Here is a 21707-nt window from a genome sequence, read left to right on the forward strand (position 1 = left end):
TTCCCGATATCAATCAATCAATCAATCAATCAATCAATCAATCAATCAATCAATCAATCAATCAATGTTTATTTATATAGCCCAATATCACAAATGTTACATTTGTCTCAGTGGTCTTCACAGTTTATACAGAATATCAGTATGACAATACGACACCCTCTGTCCTTAGACCCTCACATCGTACAAGGAAAAACTTCCAAAGAAAACCCAGTTTAAAGGGAAAAATGGGAGAAACCTCAGGGAGAGCAACAGAGGAGGGATCCCTCTCCCAGGACGGACAGACGTGCAATAGATGCCGTGTGTAAATTGAAAAGATAATACATTTGCAACATAGGTAGTCCAAATGTTTGGAAATGCATGTGATATAATAGGAAAATGAATCCACGAGGATATCCATCCAGGACCACAGCCACGACTCAAGATCCAGCGCTCGCGATCCAGGACACAGGACCGCAGGATCATCCATGACTCCGGATCCCAGCGTATATAGACACCAAAAAGAAAGACATTTGGGGAAGCTGGGTTAATCGGAACATGAGAGTACACAGGTATAGACAGAGAGAAGGAAGAAGTAAGATGTCCCCCGACAAACTAAGCCTATATCAGCAAAACTAGGGGCTGAATCTAATCAGCCCTAACTATAAGCTTTATCAAAAAGGAAGGTCTTAAGCGCACTCTTAAAAACGGATAGGGTGTCTGCCGCCCGAACACAAACTGGAAGCTGATTCCACAAATGTGGAGCTTGATAAGAAAAGGCTCTGGCTCCCATTGTACTTTTAGAGATTCTAGGAACAACCAACAACCCTGCATTCTTGGAACGCAATGCCCTAGTAGGACAGTAGGGTATAATGAGTTCTTTAAGGTAAGATGGCGCCTGCCCATTAAGGGCTTTGTAGGCGAGAAGAAGAATTTTAAATTCTATCCTGTGTTCTATAGGGAGCCAGTGTAAGGCAGCCAGAACAGGAGTAATGTGGTCCCTTTTCCTAACTCTGGTTAGTACACGAGCCGCAGCATTTTGAATCAGCTGAAGTGACTTGACTGATTTCTTGGTACTCCCTGATAATAAAGAGTTACAATAATCCAGCCTAGAAGTAACAAATGCATGGACTAGTTTCTCTGCATCGTTTTGAGGCAAGATATGCCTGATTTTTGCAATGTTACGTAGATGGAAGTAGGCGGTCCTTGAAATTGATTTTATGTGGGCATTAAAGGATAAATCCTGATCAAATATAACACCAAGATTCCTTATAGTCTCACTGGAGGCCAAATTAATGCCATCCATAGTTAGTATATCTTTAGATAATTTGTTTCATAGATTCTTCGGGCCAAGTACAATAACTTCAGTTTTGGTCGTGTTTAACATCAAAAAGTTTAAGGTCATCCACGTTTTTAAGTCCTTAAAGCAGTCTTGAATTTTATTTAGATGATTAATTTCATCAGGCTTGATTGATAAATATAGTTGAGTATCATCCGCATAACAATGAAAGTTTACAGAATGATTCCTTATAATATTGCCTAACGGAAGCATATATAATGTGAACAAAATAGGTCCGAGCACTGAGCCCTGTGGCACTCCATGGCTAACTTTGGTTTGCGTGGAAGATTCATCGTTAACACGTACAAACTGAGAGCGTTCAGATAGATAGGACCTAAACCAGCCTAAAGCAGTTCCCTGTATGCCAACTAAGTGCTCTAGTCTTTGCAATAGGATATCATGGTCGATAGTATCAAATGCAGCACTGAGATCGAGCAAAACGATATCTACTCGTTGATCAAATTGAAGTAAATGAGGACATTCAATTGTTCTAAAGTTCAGTCTGTATGCAATGTGGTTTACTATAAAACACAATACGGTTAATTATTCAAGTAATTTGACAAACCAATTACAGTATGGCGCGTTTCCACTGCAGGCCCCTCTCGGGCCTCGCTCGGTTTGGTTAGGCCTTATTAGGCCCGGCTCACTTTAATGCTGCGCTTCCATTACAGTTTAGGAACTGGGGTAGTTACTATAGTAACGCAGTGTAGGCGGAGCCGTGACGTCATCTTCAATGAGCGCCCCAGAAAAACAACACAGCCGTTAGCTCTTAGCACTCAGAGCTCACAGCTCTTCATATCTGTTCAGAAACTAGACAAAAGTTAAACAAGTACAACCCACAGACTGTCTGTGTCATGGCGAATACAGTCGCTGGTTTATTTATGTCTGTATAGGCTGTTGTTGTGAGTGTGGACGGTCGGAGCATATATAACGTTAGCTTAGCCAAGCTCCATTTAGAAAACACGCATTTTAAAAGGGTTTTTCGCCTGCCGTCTGTCTGCAGACTTGTCAAAGCATTAATTCATGGTTTTTACTAACCGGTATCAGTATGTTGTTACTTCGGCATCATTTTGAAACGTGTATTACAATTAAATCACGGTCAAATATGTTCATATTGTTGTAGTTGTAGCCCCCTTGCCAGCGATTCTCTCTCTAGTTTAGCATACTCAGCCCGACTCAGCTTGGTTGTTCCTGGCCCTAGAACCACGATTTTATGGGGCCAGAAAAACTGTGAATTAGGACCCGCTAGCCGGTACTAGTCCAAGTGGAAACGCAACCAAAAACGGGCCCCGCACGGCTCGGCACGCTTAAAGCGAGCTACCCGCTGCAGTGGAAACGCGCCATAAGTGTGTGTTGTTCGTGATTCTTTACTTATCTTAACAATGTTTGCAAAAGCAGAAACGACTATGACTGTCTGTGTTAGAAATAATCAGTAGCGTGGCGTGAGAAAAAAATTAGGGGAAGCCAATAATACGTCCTTTCTTTTGGGTCGGGGGTGTGGTGGCTGAACAAAAATATAAATGCAACACTTTTGTTTTTGCTCCCATTTTTCATGAGATGAACTCAAAGATCTAAAACATTTTCTATATACACAAAATAACCATTTCTCTCAAATATTGTTCACAAATCTGAAAAGATCTGTGATAGTGAGCACTTCTCCTTTGCCGAAATAATCCTTCCCACCTCACAGGTGTGGCATATCAAGATGCTGATTAGACAGCATGATTATTGCACAGGTGTGCCTTAGGCTGGCCACAATAAAAGGCCACTCTGAAACGTGCAGTTTTGCTTTATTGGGGGGGTCCGAAAACCAGTCAGTATCTGGTGTAACCACCATTTGCCTCACGCAGTGCAACACATCTCCTTCGCATAGAGTTGATCAGGTTGTTGATTGTGGCCTGTGGAATGTTGGTCCACTCCTCTTCAATGGCTGTGCGAAGTTGCTGGATATTGGCAGGAACTGGAACACGCTGTCGTATACGCCGATCCAGAGCATCCCAAACATGCTCAATGGGTGACATGTCCGGTGAGTATGCTGGCCATGCAAGAACTGGGATGTTTTCAGCCTCCAGGAATTGTGTACAGATCCTTGCAACATGGGGCCGTGCATTATCATGCTGCAACATGAGGTGATGGTCGTGGATGAATGGCACACAAATGGGCCTCAGGATCTCGTCACGGTATCTCTGTGCATTCACAATGCCATCAATAAAATGCACCTGTGTTCGTCGTCCATAACATACGCCTGCCCCTACCATAACCCCACCACCACCATGGGCCACTCGATTCACAATATTGACATCAGAAAACTGCTCACCCACACAACGCCACACACGCTGTCTGCCATCTGCCCTGAACAGTGAAAACCCGGATTCATCCGTGAAGAGAACACCTCTCCAACGTGCCAGACGCCATCGAATGTGAGCATTTGCCCACTCAAGTCGGTTACGACGACGAACCGGAGTCAGGTCGAGACCCCGATGAGGACGACGAGCATGCAGATGAGCTTCCCTGAGACGGTTTCTGACAGTTTGTGCAGAAATTCTTTGGTTATGCAAACCGATTGTTGCAGCAGCTGTCAGAGTGGCTGGTCTCAGACGATCTTGGAGGTGAACATGCTGGATGTGGAGGTCCTGGGCTGGTGTGGTTACACGTGGTCTGCGGTTGTGAGGCCGGTTGGATGTACTGCCAAATTCTCTGAAACGCCTTTGGAGACGGCTTATGGTTGAGAAATGAACATTCAATTCACAGGCAACAGCTCTGGTGGACATTCCTGCTGTCAGAATGCCAATTGCACGCTCCCTCAAAACTTGCGACATCTGTGGCATTGTGCTGTGTGATAAAACTGAACATTTTAGAGTGGCCTTTTATTGTGGCCAGCCTAAGGCACACCTGTGCAATAATAATGCTGTCTAATCAGCATCTTGATATGCCACACCTGTGAGGTGGGATGGATTATCTCGGCAAAGGAGAAGTGCTCACTATCACAGATTTTTTCAGATTTGTGAACAATATTTGAGAGAAATGATTATTTTGTGTATATAGAAAATGTTTTAGATCTTTGAGTTCATCTCATGAAAAATGGGAGCAAAAACAAAAGTGTTGCATTTATATTTTTGTTCAGTGTAATAACGTTACCAGATGAGTGATTACAGAACCTGGTATCATTTTACACACATTTGTATCATACAGATGCAGGACTTACACACGCCTGTTATCTAACCGACAGGTCCGCACGCGCTCTCCAGCCGAAACTCCAATAAGCATTCATTCACAAACTAAATCAGGAGACCTTTAACGTTTTACGTTCGATTCGCTCCTTTTTTCCTCGCTGTACACAGCTCCAGTTTGGGCATTGGCCGGTCATCAGATTGTATTTGTTGTTGCTGCTGTAGTGGAAGTTTAGTACAATTATTTTTGATTAAATACCCCAAATCTCCAGCCTCCATAATTGCACTTGCTTCAATTGCTTGCTACTTTCTAACGGCGGTGAGAGTGGTGCAGTGACGCTATCTATCTTCTATCGATTAGATTTATGATTTGAAAATTATACAAGTAGGGTAGACATGTGGATATTATCCGACTTAACAAAACATGCATTTATCTAACAGGTTCGTTATCCACTGACCTTATTTCGAGCTATTTTCCAAAATCCGATGGAGAAATCCCATTGCCTTTTTGTCGAGCGCAGCTTACTTCCGGGTTTTAGGACGCGTCACTGCCACACTAAATTGATGCGATTTGATTGGATTGTAAGGCAAGGGAAGCCAGCCGCCTCTGGCTTCCCTTGGCATGGCCCTGACTAATCACAGGTTGGCAGGGGCATGACGTGAGCCTTGTCTGATTGGTCAATCCCTCCATTTTTTTTCACCAAGGGAAGCCAATTTCTGCTGGCCTCCTCTCGCAACAGAGAGTGCAATCTACTGTTTCACCATAACATGTAGAGGGGCGCTGTTTCACTATTTGTAAAATACTCAATGAGAATGGGGGAGAGACGGGCCGGCAGCAACACACAGCACAGAAAAATTACCGAAACCAAACGAAGTGTTTTTATTTATTTATTAAAATTATAACTACAATCCGAAAAAACAGGGGAGAAAACGCCACTGGAAATAATACGGAAAATGCCTCAAAGGTGACAGTTGTCACTGGTAATGAAACTTTTTTGTATCAACTGAAATCAGCACGCCCCGCAGCACAACACACTTCAATGTGCTAATCTTTATGGGGTTCAGGTCAGGCCTTAAATCATGAATTTTCTTTTTTCCTGAGGCTGTGTTTCTGCACTCCCTACCCTGACACACACACATCGCTTCCCCACTGCCCCTGTCTACACAAAGCAGCTGCCTGAGGGAGAGCTGGTGACAGAAGAGTGAATCACTGTTTAGGTAAGGTTGCACCTTTCTCCCAGAGGGAAGAGCGTGTAAAATGTGCTAAGCTCCCAACATTGCCTTCAGGGCTTATGAAATGCTCCTATTGTTCATGCTAAATTAACTTCTTTGGGACTTTCAGGGGGTTTAAATCACTGGTGTCTAGCATAGAACAGGTTTTATTCAGTCACTGTGACTTTATGGGATTGTTATGGTTATGGCAGCAGAAACGTGTTAGGTGACGAACACAGGAATGATTATGTAAATGTATCATGTGTGTTTGTGTGTGTGTGTGTGTGTGTTAGAGAACTCAACGTAAGAAACAAAGCACAAGCCTTTTAAATTGTCCATAAAGTTTTAATGAAAAAAAAAACAGCAATGTACCCATTTAACAACAGAAGAAATTAAGAGAACTTGTAAGATTTCGAGAGCCAAGCTCTTATGTACAGCATATTGCACTAGAAAAAGAACAAACATCCCCCGTCCCTCTGTTCCCTCCATCACCTCATGTCCTGCGCTGTTTGAAAACTGTGCAGTCGACACAGAGCAGTCCCAAAGATGACACAGACAATGCTTTAACAAAAACTGCTACATTTGGACTGGGTCTCACTTCATTAGGACACATGAATGTGAAATCCTTGAGACCACTCTGAACGTAAAGAAAGAAATGTGAAGACAATACAAACTCCCTGCGCACGAAGCACGGCAGTCTGAAATAAGTTCCACTGTTCAGTTCATGTATTAAAAGAGATATTGTGGTTTCACTCCATTAAATTACATTCAAACCCTTAAGATACAGATTTTTTCAGGAATGTTGGACATGCATTTTTACTCCATTTACATATATTGAAAAAAGCCCTTGAACTGAGTGACACAGCAGACTTGGCAATATCCAAAAGTGTTAAATGCCACAACATTGAAAAAAAAAGCAATCCTAAAAAAAAACGTTTGTTGTTGTAGATCTTTCTTCGTCTTATTACAAAAAGATATGGAAAACAATCGTTACAAATGTTTTATAAAGATAGCCACAATAGCTGTTTCAAATGTATGTCAAATGTATAAAAAAACCCACCAAATCACAGCACTTGACAGAAAAGATGCACTTTTTCTTTGATATTAAAAAAATGGAATCGAAGAAATTTGATATTAAAGACACTGAAGGTTGAACGAATAACAAAATGTTTCACTTGAGTCAGGGTTGCAACAGTGGTTGGTAACCGACTGAGTGGCTGTTCAACCCATGCAGCTCACATACAAATAATACTGGGCACCATGGTGACTCATTCCTCCTTCAAATGTAAACCCACAGCCCTACTAGATTGTAGATAATAAAGCACAAGAACCCAGGCGAGCTAGGCAGATCCAGCATATTACAGAGTTTCTAGAGGGGAAGTTCAGCACAGGAGTAGAAAGAGAGAGGCGCAAAAAATACGTTTTTACAGTGCACATTGATTGCAAACAGTCATTTCTGATATTGAGAAGCACGGTTAAACTCGCCGTTTGTGCTGAGAGACGTCAAAGGTTGAGCCTGTGCCTCGTGAAACAGATCTTTTGTGTATCAAGGCACAACGAACACGACATACTGTTTGTGCCAAGTCGTTTGTATGGTAGCATGTTGTTCTCACAGAGCCCAAGTGAAACAAGGGCTGTGGCAAGTGACTTTGAATAATGATGCCAAGTGTTGATGATGATGTGGCAGGTCTGTTACTCACAAGGCACATTTTTGTACATTTGATTGTCTGCTGTTCACGTGATTTGTAAAGACTCACACCGTTAGAATGAGAACTCACGAGGCACATGGCTTTTAGTCCAACCTCCCCACACACAGGCATCAAACACGCAACTGAATGTGCATCAACTATGAGAAGAAAAGGACTGTACACACGGAGATAGCATCTATACAGTAGAACTGAGCAAATATACACAAAATAAATTAGAATAAATTATCCAAAAAGAAACCAAAATGAAACCTGTTCTCATTAAGGAGAGGGAGTAGTTAAACATGGCGTGAATTGGCTCAGCGTTCATTGTTTGCAGGAAACAATATTTTGGTTTAGCTACTCGAGTCGCAACCTCTAAATCTGTTGATGTTGAGAGAATGTACTTTGGATAACATAAAAAGTCCAATGAAATATATTTTATTCTAACTCAAAGACAGATTATTTGCAACTCATAGTAAGCATCAGGTAATTAACATGGTCCTTAACTACTCCCTGAAGAAAAAAACAAAAAACCCATCAGTGTCTTCAAAAGTTAATATCATGAATCTACAACAGACTGAAATAATACATCCAATGACGACATTTTTAAAGTCCTTAAAGACTTAATACACCTTACTTTAAACAGTGGCTGTGTCGTTGCAAAAAGGGTGTATAAACCTTCTCTTAAAATGTGTCTGTGTGTGCGAGTAAAAATGTTTTTCTGAACTGTACAGGAGCTGTTCTTACTAAGTTCTCGGTGAAGCTGGATATACCACTGGCAGTTTGGTGAAAGAAAGCACTTGAATGAAAGGTCGATACGTAACATGTATCAGCACATCGGGATTGAATCAGTGCTCGAAACACTTCCACCTGGAGCGAAATAAAATAAAAATGCATCTCTGTCACTTTGACCCAAAATATTTCTGTAACAAAGACATTTGAAAGAGGTGTAATCTCAGTTTGATTGCAAATGCAACAGATTCCTAAGATTGTCCTTTCCTTCCACTGGCTTGAATATTGCTCGCCCATAGAAATGCTGATAAATGTCGTCTCTCCCACCCAATACAGCAAAGGGCAAAATTGCGATTGTCACTCCAGCCAGAGAAAGAAAAACTGAAAAGCTTTAGAAAACGATGAAATCTCTCCAAAGCTTTTCAGCTGTGTGATTGTTTTTCCAGTTCCCTGATCGTGATCCCACAAAGGAGATTTGTTTGTGCTTATTTGGTTTCAAAATGACTTCAGATTTTGGAAACAGTAAGCACGCACTCCTACAGACACATGATCACAAATTCAAAGAGTAATCACGATTATGTCGGGTATTATTCGACTAAAATACCTTCAGTAAACCTACATTCAAGTATACATTGCGTTTCTCCTTTAAATCAACAGGATCTGAATCTACACAGTGGGTCTTTAGGCCACTTCTAACAGCATGAGTGGAACTAGAGATGGAGAGGCTGATGGATGAGACTTGATGATGTCACTATGTCTAAAGTGGAATCTGGCAAGTGCAGCATCAAGGTGTAGCACTGTCACAATGTCATGAAAACCATTCAGAGATGAGCCAGTGTGAAACAGTAAAGGATAAGTACAGGGCTTATTGTTTTTCTGAGAATAAATTAGAAATTTGCCTCGAGTCCTCAAGGTTTAAAGTCAGTAACTTCAGCACAGACATGTCCACGTCCAGTTTGACGCCAAAAAAAGTGGCCTAATCTTAAAAATCAGTCTCTTGTTTTTCACTGATTTCCTCGTTGCAAAAGAGTTGTACTGTGGCAGGAGAGAATAAGGCATTCCCTGGACTGATGGAGGTCCTTCAAGACTTGAAACACCAAATAAAAAGAGCAGTTTACTGTACAAAATAGGTAATCTTACAAACATTTCGAAAATATCTCTTCAAACGCAATGGCTTCTTCTCGGAGAGGCGAAAAAAACAAAAACAAAAAAAAGCAAATTGTCCGTCTCCGTCCAGCGGTGACAAGTGTTTTCTTCATCTCATCTTCGTGGTCAATAAGAAAACAAAATCCAAACCCGTGTTCCATCTTACAGTGCCATCTCTTTAAAAGTCTGGTCCCTTGTCCCTATAAGGAGGGGGAAAAGAAGCTCCTTCATCTCTGCGCTCCTCTCAGGCGGGGAAAGAGAGCCTCTCGTGGAAACAGAAAGCCAAACAGGGCCATCGTAAGGCGCATCCAGGCAGGCAGGTTCTGTCTCTGACCCCTCATGAACTGCAAAGAAAAAAAGCACATAAGGTTGTTAGCATCAGGGATTTATCAGCAGTACGATAAAGACAATAACCCTAACATGGTTTTGAGTTAGAGCCTTGTGACCTGTGGTATACCTTGCGATATCAAATCAAATGACCAGGTAGAATTGATGTTTCCACAACATTAGCTTTTGTCTAGCAAACATCTCTGTCTCACGCACATCCTGCAGTTTAATACACGCAATACCAAGGGCAGTGGCTCAGTGATTTCCTGGTGACAGAAGTGAATTGTATTGCTTCATTTATTCGTTTGATGAGAGGATGAAAATGACCAGACTGTTAAAACAACCCTCAGGATCTGCCACTCGTCTCCATAATATCAATCCCCCCTCCTCTCTGGGGTTTGAGACAGTCCCTCTTATTAAATATCGCGCTGTTGACTTCTCAAACCTCAAAAGTGAAATGCTTTCAGAGAACGCACTGCCTATTTCATCACGGCTCTCTTGTAAAAGCAGAAAGTCAGACGAATAATTATCAAAACAAAGCCAGAGGAAAATGAATCTGCTCCCTCCTATGGAGCTGCCTTTCGCTCAGCTCTGTCATTTTCTTCTTTTGGGGGGCTACACTACAGATGAAGGGGCTCCTGCTGCAGCTTGCAATCTCCTCTCTCCCCCTCCTCATCTCTGATCCTGCACAGCAGCTCCCACTGGATTTCTGAACAGCCGTGCTCACATATTGCAGCCTGTTGCATAAGCACTCCTGCTACCATATCTCCCTCTCTCTATCAAGGTCTCTACCAGCTTAGTAATCAGAGTCCGCCACAGGCTATTTGATGCAAAACTAGTAGCCTGCACTGAACTGAACGAGCACCGCTAAATGTAACCGTAATTGTCCTTAATTGCTCTTAATTCTACACTGCTGAGCTTATTTAAACACCACGTCGGTTTGTTCCTCTTTCGGCTGTCATTTGGGTGTGTAGTGGAGGATGACGTGTACTTTGTTTGCCCTTTTTAGGCTAATTCTCTTCAAGCGATTAGGAATTCTGACACCATGTTGGCTCCTTTACTCAATGTAACTCCTTTACTCAATGGATTATTTCCCCCCCCCTCAAATGTTCCTACTAATTGCATTTTAAAAACAAAAACACAATGTACTTCACATCTACTAGAATCCACATTTTAGCCCACACCAGCAACTTCTTCTCAGATAGGCAGTGAACAAGTCTAACAATAGCACCAGACACAATACAGAAGAAGTGATTGGATATCATAAAGGATCTTTATTTATTTATTTTTTCTCCCTTTGGAGTACAACAGCAGTATCCAATCCTGCAGGAGTGGAGTGCAGACAAAAAAGAAAGCGTCTCTCTTATCTCTTTGTCACAGAGTTACAAACCAAAACACACACAAAGACACAAACGCCGAGGCAGGCAGCGAGACAACTGAGGTATTGTGGGTAGCCGTGAGTCAGACACTATTTTTAGACACCATATAAACAGACGGCCAAGTCTACCCAGACACAGACCTGCCGCTCACTCTTGTTCGTGATAGTCACATTGATCTCACTGGCTCTGTACAGTCATTGTCAAAACATCTCACCGTTTATCACTTTACTTTTATTCTTTCACCCACTCTCTTTCACTTTGTTTACCCTCTCCTCCTCCATTAACCGCACAGTGAAGTGCTTTTCAAAACGTATCAACCACACCTTGATATTGACGCAGACCCCCGTGGCAAAACAGTACAGCAGCAGATAAGGAACGCAATACCCCTCCCAGTATATTTGTACTCATTAACTCGAGTTCATAGTGTGGACTCTCAGGCAGGCCACTGAGTGCTTAACAAACGCTGATACCGCTAACCCCCTCGACCTGTTATAAAACACACTTTGTTGCCACATCTAGATGTACAGAATGGATGTGGAACATGTTGTCAGCTGCATGTGAGTTTCATTTCTCGATATGCACAATTAACCACATATCGTGAACTACACAAGGTATGTGGTGCTGAGCTATTATCTCGGGAGCATGGCAAACATTGAGCCGACACGCTCAATTAACTTCATCGTCTTCACAAGTCCCACATCGTTTCATGCTTCATGAGGTACGTATGTTCAGTAAAAAGAAGTCTGCGATCAGGTAAAAGTACACAAGTAATAAACAGATGGTTGACGTCTTTTAAATTACACAGCGGAGACAAAGAGATGAAGGAAATCGGTCAGGAATGGGCGGGTTCTCTTTGTAGACTAGAAAACATATTAATATTCCTTTTGAGTGTAATGAAATAGTGCCAATGATGCAGTATGGGAAGTGTAGTCTTTAACATTCTGCTGAGATTTAGAAGACCAAATGACCTTGACCAAAGGGCCAATATTTCATTTTAAAAAGGGAGAAAGGGACAAAAACAATATATTCCTTTGACTGAATGATTTTGAGTTTTGTAGGTTTTGTAAAATTGTTCTCTATTAGTGATTTAGGATTTTTCCTTCAGTGTGGCCAAGAAAGTGATTGAATCACAGAACAGGCTGTTTTTATCCAGTTGTGTTCAATTCAGCTGGCAAAATGTTCTGCCTTTTTGTCCCCAAAAGTGAACCACAAATTGGCACAAGGTTGTTTTGAGTTGTGTCTCTAATCAAGTAAATGCTGACACACAAACTTTCTATCCTGTGTACAAAATCAGTTTGAGTCCTAGCAAACCAAATGTGTAACGATTGGCATTGTGATATGCATAAGGAGATGTTGAACAGGCAAACAGAGGCTATGTTAGTCCACTTGTGTTCACACTGTTTACACTTTGACACAGGTTCTTTAACATATTGTTTGAAGTAGTGAGATCATTTAAGGATCCACTTCACTGCGTGGGAGTGAGGCTTACCAGTTCAACGTGATCCTGGTGGAACTTGTCTCCGATCTCCCGAAGTTTACGACCAATTTGCGCCTCGACGCTCACCCCTGCCTGCTCCTCGGGCCTCTCTGCCATCCTGTCATCTTCCTCCCCTCTGCCCTCCTCCTCTTCAATTTGCCTCTCTCCCCGGTCCTCCATGGGCTCAAACTGAGCGGGGAAATGTGAGCGTAATCCAGCGTTGCCTAAAAGGAAAACATCAAGCTTCTTAAAACTTGTGTTGTTGGTGTTGCATCTCTAAAATAGCTGTTTTCAGTGTCAGAGCCAAGATGAATATAAGGTAAAGAGACATTACTGATTCTGTTTAGTTAAACCACTTATGTATGACTAAAAAGTGAAAAACCTCAGTCAAGTATCTAGATTAATATTAATGGCTTCAAACACAACTGTGTGTGACAAAAACAGTATCTACTTAACACGGTTGCTGTATTGCTTTCTGAAACACAAACAGGTTTTATCAGATTTTCGCAGATGGGAAAATTACAAAGAGTCCACAAACAAGTGGAAGGGTTGGTCGGTGGGAAAGCGCAAACCACATTATTAAATCATCAGTGGCCCTAGTACACGGCTACCTTTCCGTTGTGTCATTGAGTTTACTCATTGCCTCAAGCGTCCTTCTGCAGTCAGAGGGGAAACTATTTTTCTATGTTATCATGTGTGCTGAATGCCCTGCTGTTCCTCCTCACAGAGGACTATAATACCTCCTAGAAATGAGCAAGAAATGGAACCGGGCCAAGTGCATGCCATCCATTACTGAGTAAATTACAATGGAAGACAAGGTAATAACAGTGTGTGGTGTTAATGTATTTCATATCTTTAAACGCTGGACACTATGTACCTCTCACACAATGACACTGAGTCAACAAACAAACAAACAATATTCTACTTCAACATGAGTTCAATTCAATTAGGGTGATGTCACACTGATTCGATTAGAGGTGGGACTACTATATTGGATTAAAAGTGATGGACATATTAGTGTGGGCATGTGCCTTTATGTTAGCATGAAATTAGCGTTGTCTGTATTTAAAATACGTAAAAAAACAGAATGGCATGTGGTTAACATCACATCAATATCTATCAGATCTAAATAGTTGAATGACATAACTACAAATCTACAGTGTTAACTGTTTCTGAGTTTTACAAGTTCTCAGCATGCGTATAATACGACACAGGGATCTCCCTGCTGTAAGGAAAATACATGTCATAGGTTGTTCTAATTTTGGTTTTCAGTAATAATTTTTAATTGAATTCAGTTTCTCTAAAAGCCTTAAATCAAATAAAACCCCTGCCTCCAATTTTCATTCTATCCGACACTCCTAAAACCAGATTGACAGTTGTAATCACTTGGGTCTTTGAGGGCAGTTCTCAATGAGTAACCTGCCGGATAAAAGGAAAAAAGGAATGACTAATAGTGTCAGATCTCACTAGAACATTAAACCCTTACACTCAGTTTCTAAAACCATAAGCCCACAACACTTTCCGCAGGCTCACATGATCTCGCCCCCTCCTTACCGTGAAAGGGTATGCGAGGCTGCCGATGCATGCCGCAGGGCAGTGAGTTGATGCCGATGCTGTTGTTGTGGCTGTTCGTCGTGACAGCAGCCATGGCCTGTCCAGCCGCAATCTGTGTAACACGTTCTTCGTATTTGACGTCCATAAAGGGGGTTCCCCAGAGCTGCGAGATAGGCCGTGACATGTCCTCCTCCTCATCATCCATCCAATGCCTCAGCGGTAAACTCCCTGAAGGGGCAAAAATGAGCACAAAGATGGAAACTTTAGAATGACACGAAAAGTGTTTTTGAAAGTGTTTTTGTAGTGAACATATTAGACACATTTGTTGGACTGTGTTAGACTTTATCATCTTTAGATCGCAGGTAAGTTGCGTGTGATTTGTTTCCAAACAAAAAGTGCCAAATGTCATTGTGTTCAGTGAAAACGTTGCTCTCTGGCAGATAGAAAATTATCGCTCCCTGTCTACATTAAATGAAAAGACATCCCGAGTCATTAATGCCCAGGCTAATGTTGTGTGTGATACTGAAAACAAACAAGCAGAGATGAGTAACCTCAAGAGGCACACAGATGGATCTGCCAATGTAAACACAAGATTAAGCTATCATCTCTTATTATATAGTGATGAGTAGCAACAGGAGCCAAACATATGGAAACACCCTGTGTAGGGGCACCCAGCAGGCAGATACAAATGCCACGCCAAATCTGCCACACTCACGTAGCAGATTTTGCCAAGCTGTTGCTGCCAAGTTGTAATTGAGAGCCAAAAGATCCACTGAAGAGGCAATTACTGCCTCACAACTACCTTAATCTGTTCCACAGAGAGGAGTCACAGTCAGGAGATTAGCTTCTTCCAGCACAATTCTACAGCTCAACATTAATACCTATGCTTGTTGTCCCCTTTCTCTCTCTCAACCACATAATAACTGGATGGCTGCCTGTCCACACTTCTGTCTACACTATAAACGCACACACAGCAGCGGGTGGTGTGTCAGTGAAACCTCAGTGAAACCAAAGTCCTGGCTAGACTATCATGTGCTGCATGCAGCAGCCGCTTCATGAGGGAGATAACGAGTTTCACTCCATCCTCAACTGTAGCTGCTCAACGCAAAAACACTCGCACTCTCTTCCTCCTTGGCCACATGCCACAACCTGAACTAGCGTTTCATCTTTTTTTCCAAGGGTGTCTGTCTTTTCTTTTTGTTGTGTGAGTGGAGACAAATGGCCAGGGTTGACTGGCAAATGCAAAAGTTGAAACTGGATATACTGGAATAGTGTTTACTGAGCTTGGCGAAATCATATGGAGTCAAAGGAGGAAACTACATCTCGAGCAACTGTGGAAAAACACTGTCTAATATCCAGGTATTATTATTATAGTGTAAGATGTCAGTCTCTGAGTCACCTTTTTGGTAAACAAAAGACATATTATAGAGCCACACATCCTCTGGCCTTGATTGTTCCCAGGGCATTTAAACCGTCCATCTAGTCACTGCACACTAATTATTTATGCATTACAGACATTAAAAACAGCCCATAATCTGCATGAACTTGTCCTCCAGGTAAGTAAAGTAGTACTTCATTTGACATTATAAAAGCAGTAAGCCCTGTCTTGAATTTTCACTGGCAGTCAACAGAAGACTGGCAAGTATTATCATTGTGTCAGACACATAAAAACAAACATAGAAAGGGAGACACACAGAAAGACAACACACACGAACCCCCACACACACAGTGCCTGTGGCAGAAGGTAGGCCTGGCAGCCACCACAGAGCTGGTCAGAGGCTCAAAGCTGGAGCAGAAAGTGGCTCCCTCTGCTGCACCATCTGTGTACCGGGCTCTCCTCCATTCACCACTCAGGGTGGGGGTGCACTCAAGGTGAGCTGTGCTGATACTTACCCTACTGCCTACATGTAACGAGTAATCCATATGCCGTGGATATTTTTGAGCTAGAGACGTCGTGAACACTACCTTAAACTATCACTGGAAAAATAAAGCCAATGTAATTGTTTAAAAATAAATTATGTTTGTTTATGTGTATGATGATATGTTGTTGTTGATACAGTTAAAATGCAACTTAGATGCAGAATAACTGCGGTTTTCATTCTTGTGTTGCAGTTGCAAATCGTTCATGAAGTTCGCTCCGGAGGACCACAGGGATTGTGCTGCATATTTACCCGCACTAGAAGCACAACGCCCCGGGCAGCTCACAGCGGTAACACCGCTCATACAGACTTCCATACACATCTAGTGAAGAAACCTTTCGAAACAGGATGCTGACACATGGTACCGCTAACCACAGATTAAATTGTCAATATAAACTTTTTTTTCTCGTTAAAAAAAGCATTTAACAGTTTAGCCTGAAGTGTTAGAATAATGCCACTTGCATAGTTCCCATTATCGTCCGTTGACACTTTCTCTACCACTCCGCCTGACATCTTCTCTACCACTAAACAAACACTCGTGAGCCGACAGTTTCACTCAGGCAAAGCAGATACTACTTTCTACTCAATAATGTTATAGTGTGCAACAACTCTAATAAGCTGTCATTTTGTGTAATGTCAAAACACTACTGAGCAGCTGTTGTGTCTCAAACACCGGGAAACATCAGCCGGGACGTGGGGAATGCAAGCGCCGAGGTGATGGATAGAACCGGTCACATTGACATAATTTCGCTTCGTCCGTCAAAACAAGAGGAAAAAGCCTTGCTTGGTGTGAAGAACAGAGCTGAAATGTATCTATAAATGCCCTTTTTCTGCCATTATGCCAACGCTTCTGTGAGTCCGCTCACCCCGCGTCTCTGCCCGGGCATGCCCCGCACATTGTTGACAAAACTCCCGCAAACAACGAAGAACTACGGGACGGAGGATTTCTCTCTTTAAAATTTGAATTAATGTTCACTCACCGCCAGCAAAAGCGCGTTCCGTTGTGATCGGTGGTATCTTGACAACTTGCCGCTACCTTGTTTCCTACGGACTGTGTTGATGCGACTTGTATCCCTCTTTGCATTACAGCTACTCATACATGTTTGCTGACTAGAGCGGGTTGTTTTTTTGGCCGTGTTAAAGCAGCAGTCCGCCCCGATGACAGGGAACCGCCCCTTCTTAAAAATGTGAAAGGAACCGAGTCAGCTACAGTGTTATGCAAATACAAGCCACACTGAAAGGATATTAAAAGCTGTTATTGCTTTTACAATTCATTTGCATTTCTATTTCAGCAATTGATCATGCATTTCTAACGAACAAGTAGTAATGCCGTTTTAGTTTTTGCATTTAAAAGTGTACTTTAGTATCAAAATAAGAGCATTCAATGTAGACACTATGTGTTATTACTATGTTTTTTCAGTTAGAATTGTATGTGTGCATTACATAACATTTTACGATAATAATTGATCCCTGTTGCACTAATATCAAACATTGTAAGCGACTGCATTTTCGTGTATTTCAATTAAGAACATCTTGTGTTTTTATTATGCAAATTATTTTGTAGTAGTCAAACTATCCCTGTAAAAGTATTATTTATCAAAGGAAGAGGTTACTCGAGTAAAGCATCCTCACATGTGTGCTTCTAAAAATGTACATTTACCAAGCCACAGCCCCCAGCAATGCAAATGTGTTGATGCCATATTTTGCCAAATGAATCAATATCTTTAAATGTGGGTGTTTGTGCCTGATTAAGTGTAGCATTTAAAATAAAAGTATTAAATGCTCATACTGATTTAAATTGGTCTCTGCATAAGATGTCGAGCTCATGCTGTATTGTTGTTGAGGTGAAAAAAAAAACATGGTGCCTGGCCCTTTAAGAGAACAGTCCTCCTCACGACCATAAGCTGGTGATACGGAGCGGACCAATCATATGGTTTGTTTTGGTCCCGCCTTCTGCTTCGTGTATCTTGACACGTGGAGGGGGAAAAACACAAACCCAGATAAGGCATGTGACTGCTTTCAGCACTCTGCTCAGCTGATTGGGAGCTGCTGCTGGATAGAGTGATTGCACCCACCCAGTTACTGCTGGGGTGGTGTGTGACCAGTTGTGTACTGTCAAGGCAACAAATACAGTCACACAATGAATTGTCACACCTGCATTTCAGTGTCCCATTATGCAGCACGACATTCTGTACTATATCTAAACCTGTGAAATGCATACATTAGTAGTGACATGTTACTAACTACATTTATTCAAGTGACGTACTATGTTAAAGTAAATGAATTGACATTTGTAACCATAGATTATCATATAGAATATGAGGCATTGATACATATGTCAATGTTATAACGCTGCATCTACATTACATAGGCCATTGTATACAAATTATTAAATACACTTATTTTACTTTGTATGCATTTTGCAGAAATAACCACTCCACTAGTTTAAATGCATGTCATAATGTTATTAATTTGAGATTGTGTTTTATTTCTGCCTAGTTTAATAATCTGAGTTCTTGATCCACTCCTGGACATAAAATAATAAAGTTCTAGGACTCAAATGTCCTTAAATGCTCCCTTGTTTAGTACCGGCTTTGCAACAATGTTTTGATCTAAGCATATCCATTTTCAGTTCAGCCCCTGAGGGCAGCCATTGTTGAACATAGATTCTGATGGATGCACAGTGACATTGGAATAAACAGCAGCCGTGGCTGGTGATGACCCTTTATTGAAGCCAGGGGCACGTCTACCCATGGCATTACTCGAATCAAATAGGAAGAAAAACAGTACAGTGAAAGCAAGCCTTATCTGCAGAGCAGGTCACTGAGTGCAAGAAAGCCAGGCAAGAAGAGTGATACTATCTGATCCATCGTGTGACTAAGATCTTTCCCAGGAGACAATTTCTGGATGCAAGCAGATGCTGTTGGTCGGCCCGTGGAGGATGTTATGTTTTCACATTGTCCCGCTCCTTTATTGTGCAGCTGGTAATGTGTGAAGTGTGATTTTCTCAACTTTTGACAACATTCCCATGCACAGTTTACTGGCAGACCAGCAAACAACCCCTGCTCAGCCTTGTTTAAGCTGCCCAACCCCCCATCCACACCAACCCCCTTCAATTTAAATCCTGCAGCGAGAGGGACCCCACCCCAACATTTGGAGGCAGAGATCAGATGGCGGTTGTTTTTCTGAACATTTAAGCATTGTATTTATAGAAATGATCGAAAACAAACACACATTTTAGTTATTTTGCTAAATCTCCCTAACTCTCACTTTAGTTTTTAAACTAATTATGGAAAATTAGATAAACTGACGTATTGCTAATATAATTATTGCTACCTCTGAAACCAACATTTTAACCTTCTATTAAAACTGATAGTGTGTTTGTATTCATAGCTGGGGGAAAACTAGGAAATGTCTACTTAGTCATTTAGACCAACGCAAGATTCATGTTGCCATCAAGTATTAAACTTTCTTTCTGGTGATATATTTGTAATTTGAAGGACACAGACGTGCTATGTGAATAATAAGTAATTAATTCTGCCTCTTTTAAGCTTTTTTTTAAAGAATAAATAGATGACTGGAGCTGTTTGAAAAAAGTCAGAGAAATTAAAAAGTTAAAAACATCAGTTGATGTTGTATTCAGTCATTTAATTCTACTTTAAAAAATAATTAGTGCGCTGTGTGCTGCATTTGGAAAACAGCGGTGAAAAAAACCAATCGCCCACAAGCATTTCATTGCTTTTTTCCCTCCCCTGAGTTCCCTTTATCAATAACTAATTAATGTTTCCAAACAATAGCTCCAGGAATAGTGCGTTTCAATCACAGTCAGTTACCCTATCGTCAATGGACTCTGGGGTATACAGTAGTTTTTCATCAGTTAAACTGCAGTTTGGTGAAGTCTTGTTGTCTCTTTGAACACTGAGCTGTTAACCACATTTGTGTTGCAAATCAGATTTTTTTCCTCTGTTTTGGCAGAGAACATAAGATGATGCGCTGTCAATGCGAGAGATTCAGAAACACAAACGTCACGCATTGTGCAATCTCATCTACTGTTTTAAGTCATTTGCATTATTTTACTTTCAAGCGTGTGGCTTCAACCTCTTTGAAGAGGGAAAACAGTCTTTGTGCTGGCGCTGAACTCAGAACTTGTCATCTAAACTGAAACTTCCAGTACCTCTAATGTGTCAGGTGCAGCGGCAGACGATGTGTCCCAGCCCATTTTTATTCGAGCAATTTCCCCAGTGAGGCAGTCAAAAATTATCCTCAGTGAGTTATTTCTGACTGCGCGCTGCCAGCAGAGGTGATAAGGCTCTGGATGTTGAAATACTTCAAGTTCACTGCATAATGATACAATTTGCTTTGTGTCTTTTTCCCTAATGGTGCCTGACGTCCAGACGCTTTGTCTTCAATCTTCAATCCGTTCCACACCCAAACAACTCCATCAGTGTTTGTACTTGTACTCCATGCACTTCCGAATCACAATTTTATGGTTTCATTCCCGCTGCCATTTAATTATCTACCTAAATCCCTATTTTCGGGGGCTGTTTTGTCACATAAATTGATTGTGAAAATACGTGACAGAGATGCCAAGTTTTCACAGGTTATTGGAAACCACTGTCCTCCTCCTACCCCTCCTCTTTCTGTCTTTTCTGTCAACACCTCTTGATTTTAACCACAGGTATAGCAGGGGCTCAGCCAATGAACATGGCTCCCTCAGAGTTCACCCAAAGGTAACTCATTTGCAGCCCATACCACCCGAGGGAAAGCTTCCTCACCATTATGCGTATTTTGACACCACTTTAACCAATATAGTAATAATAGTGGGCATGTTTTGGATGAGGTGCTGTGTGGAAATACATGTGTTGCATTGTGTCTTTCAGTTTGTCTCATGTTCTAAGCTGCGATGGCGAGTTGAAGTAAATGAGCGCTTAATGATTACTGAGCGGCAGCATCAGCTCAGGAGGTAAACAAACCATTTGTCAGGCAGACTGGCAGCCTGGTGACACCTGCCCAACAACTAAAACAGCTCCTTGATCATATTTTCCAGGTGTCCTTGCTTTTTTGTATAGCCATATTTTATCATTTTTACCTCACAGTTAAATATTACTTGCCGATTGTATTCATTTATATCCAAAGTGGTTTTACTTTTGCAGATAGATCATTACACAACATTTGTGAGTCAAGAGCAACCACATTTATTTTGTGTTGATTTTAAAACACTAGACCAACAGGGTGCGACACTTTATTTGTTAAATCTGATTGATTTACTACCATGTATTATGAATAAGACTACTAGAATTCTTCACCATTTCTGCTCATCATACTTGCTCTGAGGCATGTTTAGGGTTGCCTTGCTGTTAAAAGGTGACCAGACAAAAGAGTCGTTTTAATTACCAGTGCCAAAGTGCATTTGAACAAACAACCAGACTACAAATCAGTTCCCCTGTGCGGAAACATGCAACTTTGGGAATTCAAAGCATCATTTGGGGTTCATTAAATCTATTGAATAACGAACTCTCGATCCGAAAAGTAAGTTTGTTGTTGTGATCTATCAATGTGCAAAGCTGAGGCTCAGAGTTAGACGTACTTCAGGGTGTGGTTGCCTTGAGCGACAGATGGATGGTGTCAACGGTCGCTAGAAGCTAACTGTTTGCTCTGCTGCGCCACCCAGGCCAGCCTATATGCACCACAATTGCCCATTTAAGGTTTACTGCGAGTTAGCTAGAGTCAGCACTGCCAAGATTATGATGGGCGTAGCCACAAACAAGTGCATATTTTATAAACACTA

General features: G+C 41.6%; 1 protein-coding gene across 1 annotated transcript; it reads right to left on the reverse strand.

The window, feature by feature from the left end:
* Window positions 1–6027: 6027 nt before the first annotated feature.
* On the reverse strand, window positions 6028–17027 carry bmf2 (BCL2 modifying factor 2). The gene is made up of 4 exons (XM_034076404.2): window positions 16900–17027; window positions 14001–14228; window positions 12459–12670; window positions 6028–9607 (listed from the first exon to the last, which is right to left on the reverse strand). Exons 2-4 carry the CDS (start codon window positions 14203–14205, stop codon window positions 9491–9493), a joined length of 534 nt encoding a protein of 177 aa, XP_033932295.1. The 5' UTR covers window positions 14206–14228; window positions 16900–17027; the 3' UTR covers window positions 6028–9490.
* Between the last annotated feature and the right edge of the window lie 4680 nt (window positions 17028–21707).

This window comes from Pseudochaenichthys georgianus, chromosome 24 (assembly GCF_902827115.2).
Source record: "Pseudochaenichthys georgianus chromosome 24, fPseGeo1.2, whole genome shotgun sequence".
In the NCBI taxonomy this organism is placed as follows: domain Eukaryota; kingdom Metazoa; phylum Chordata; class Actinopteri; order Perciformes; family Channichthyidae; genus Pseudochaenichthys; species Pseudochaenichthys georgianus.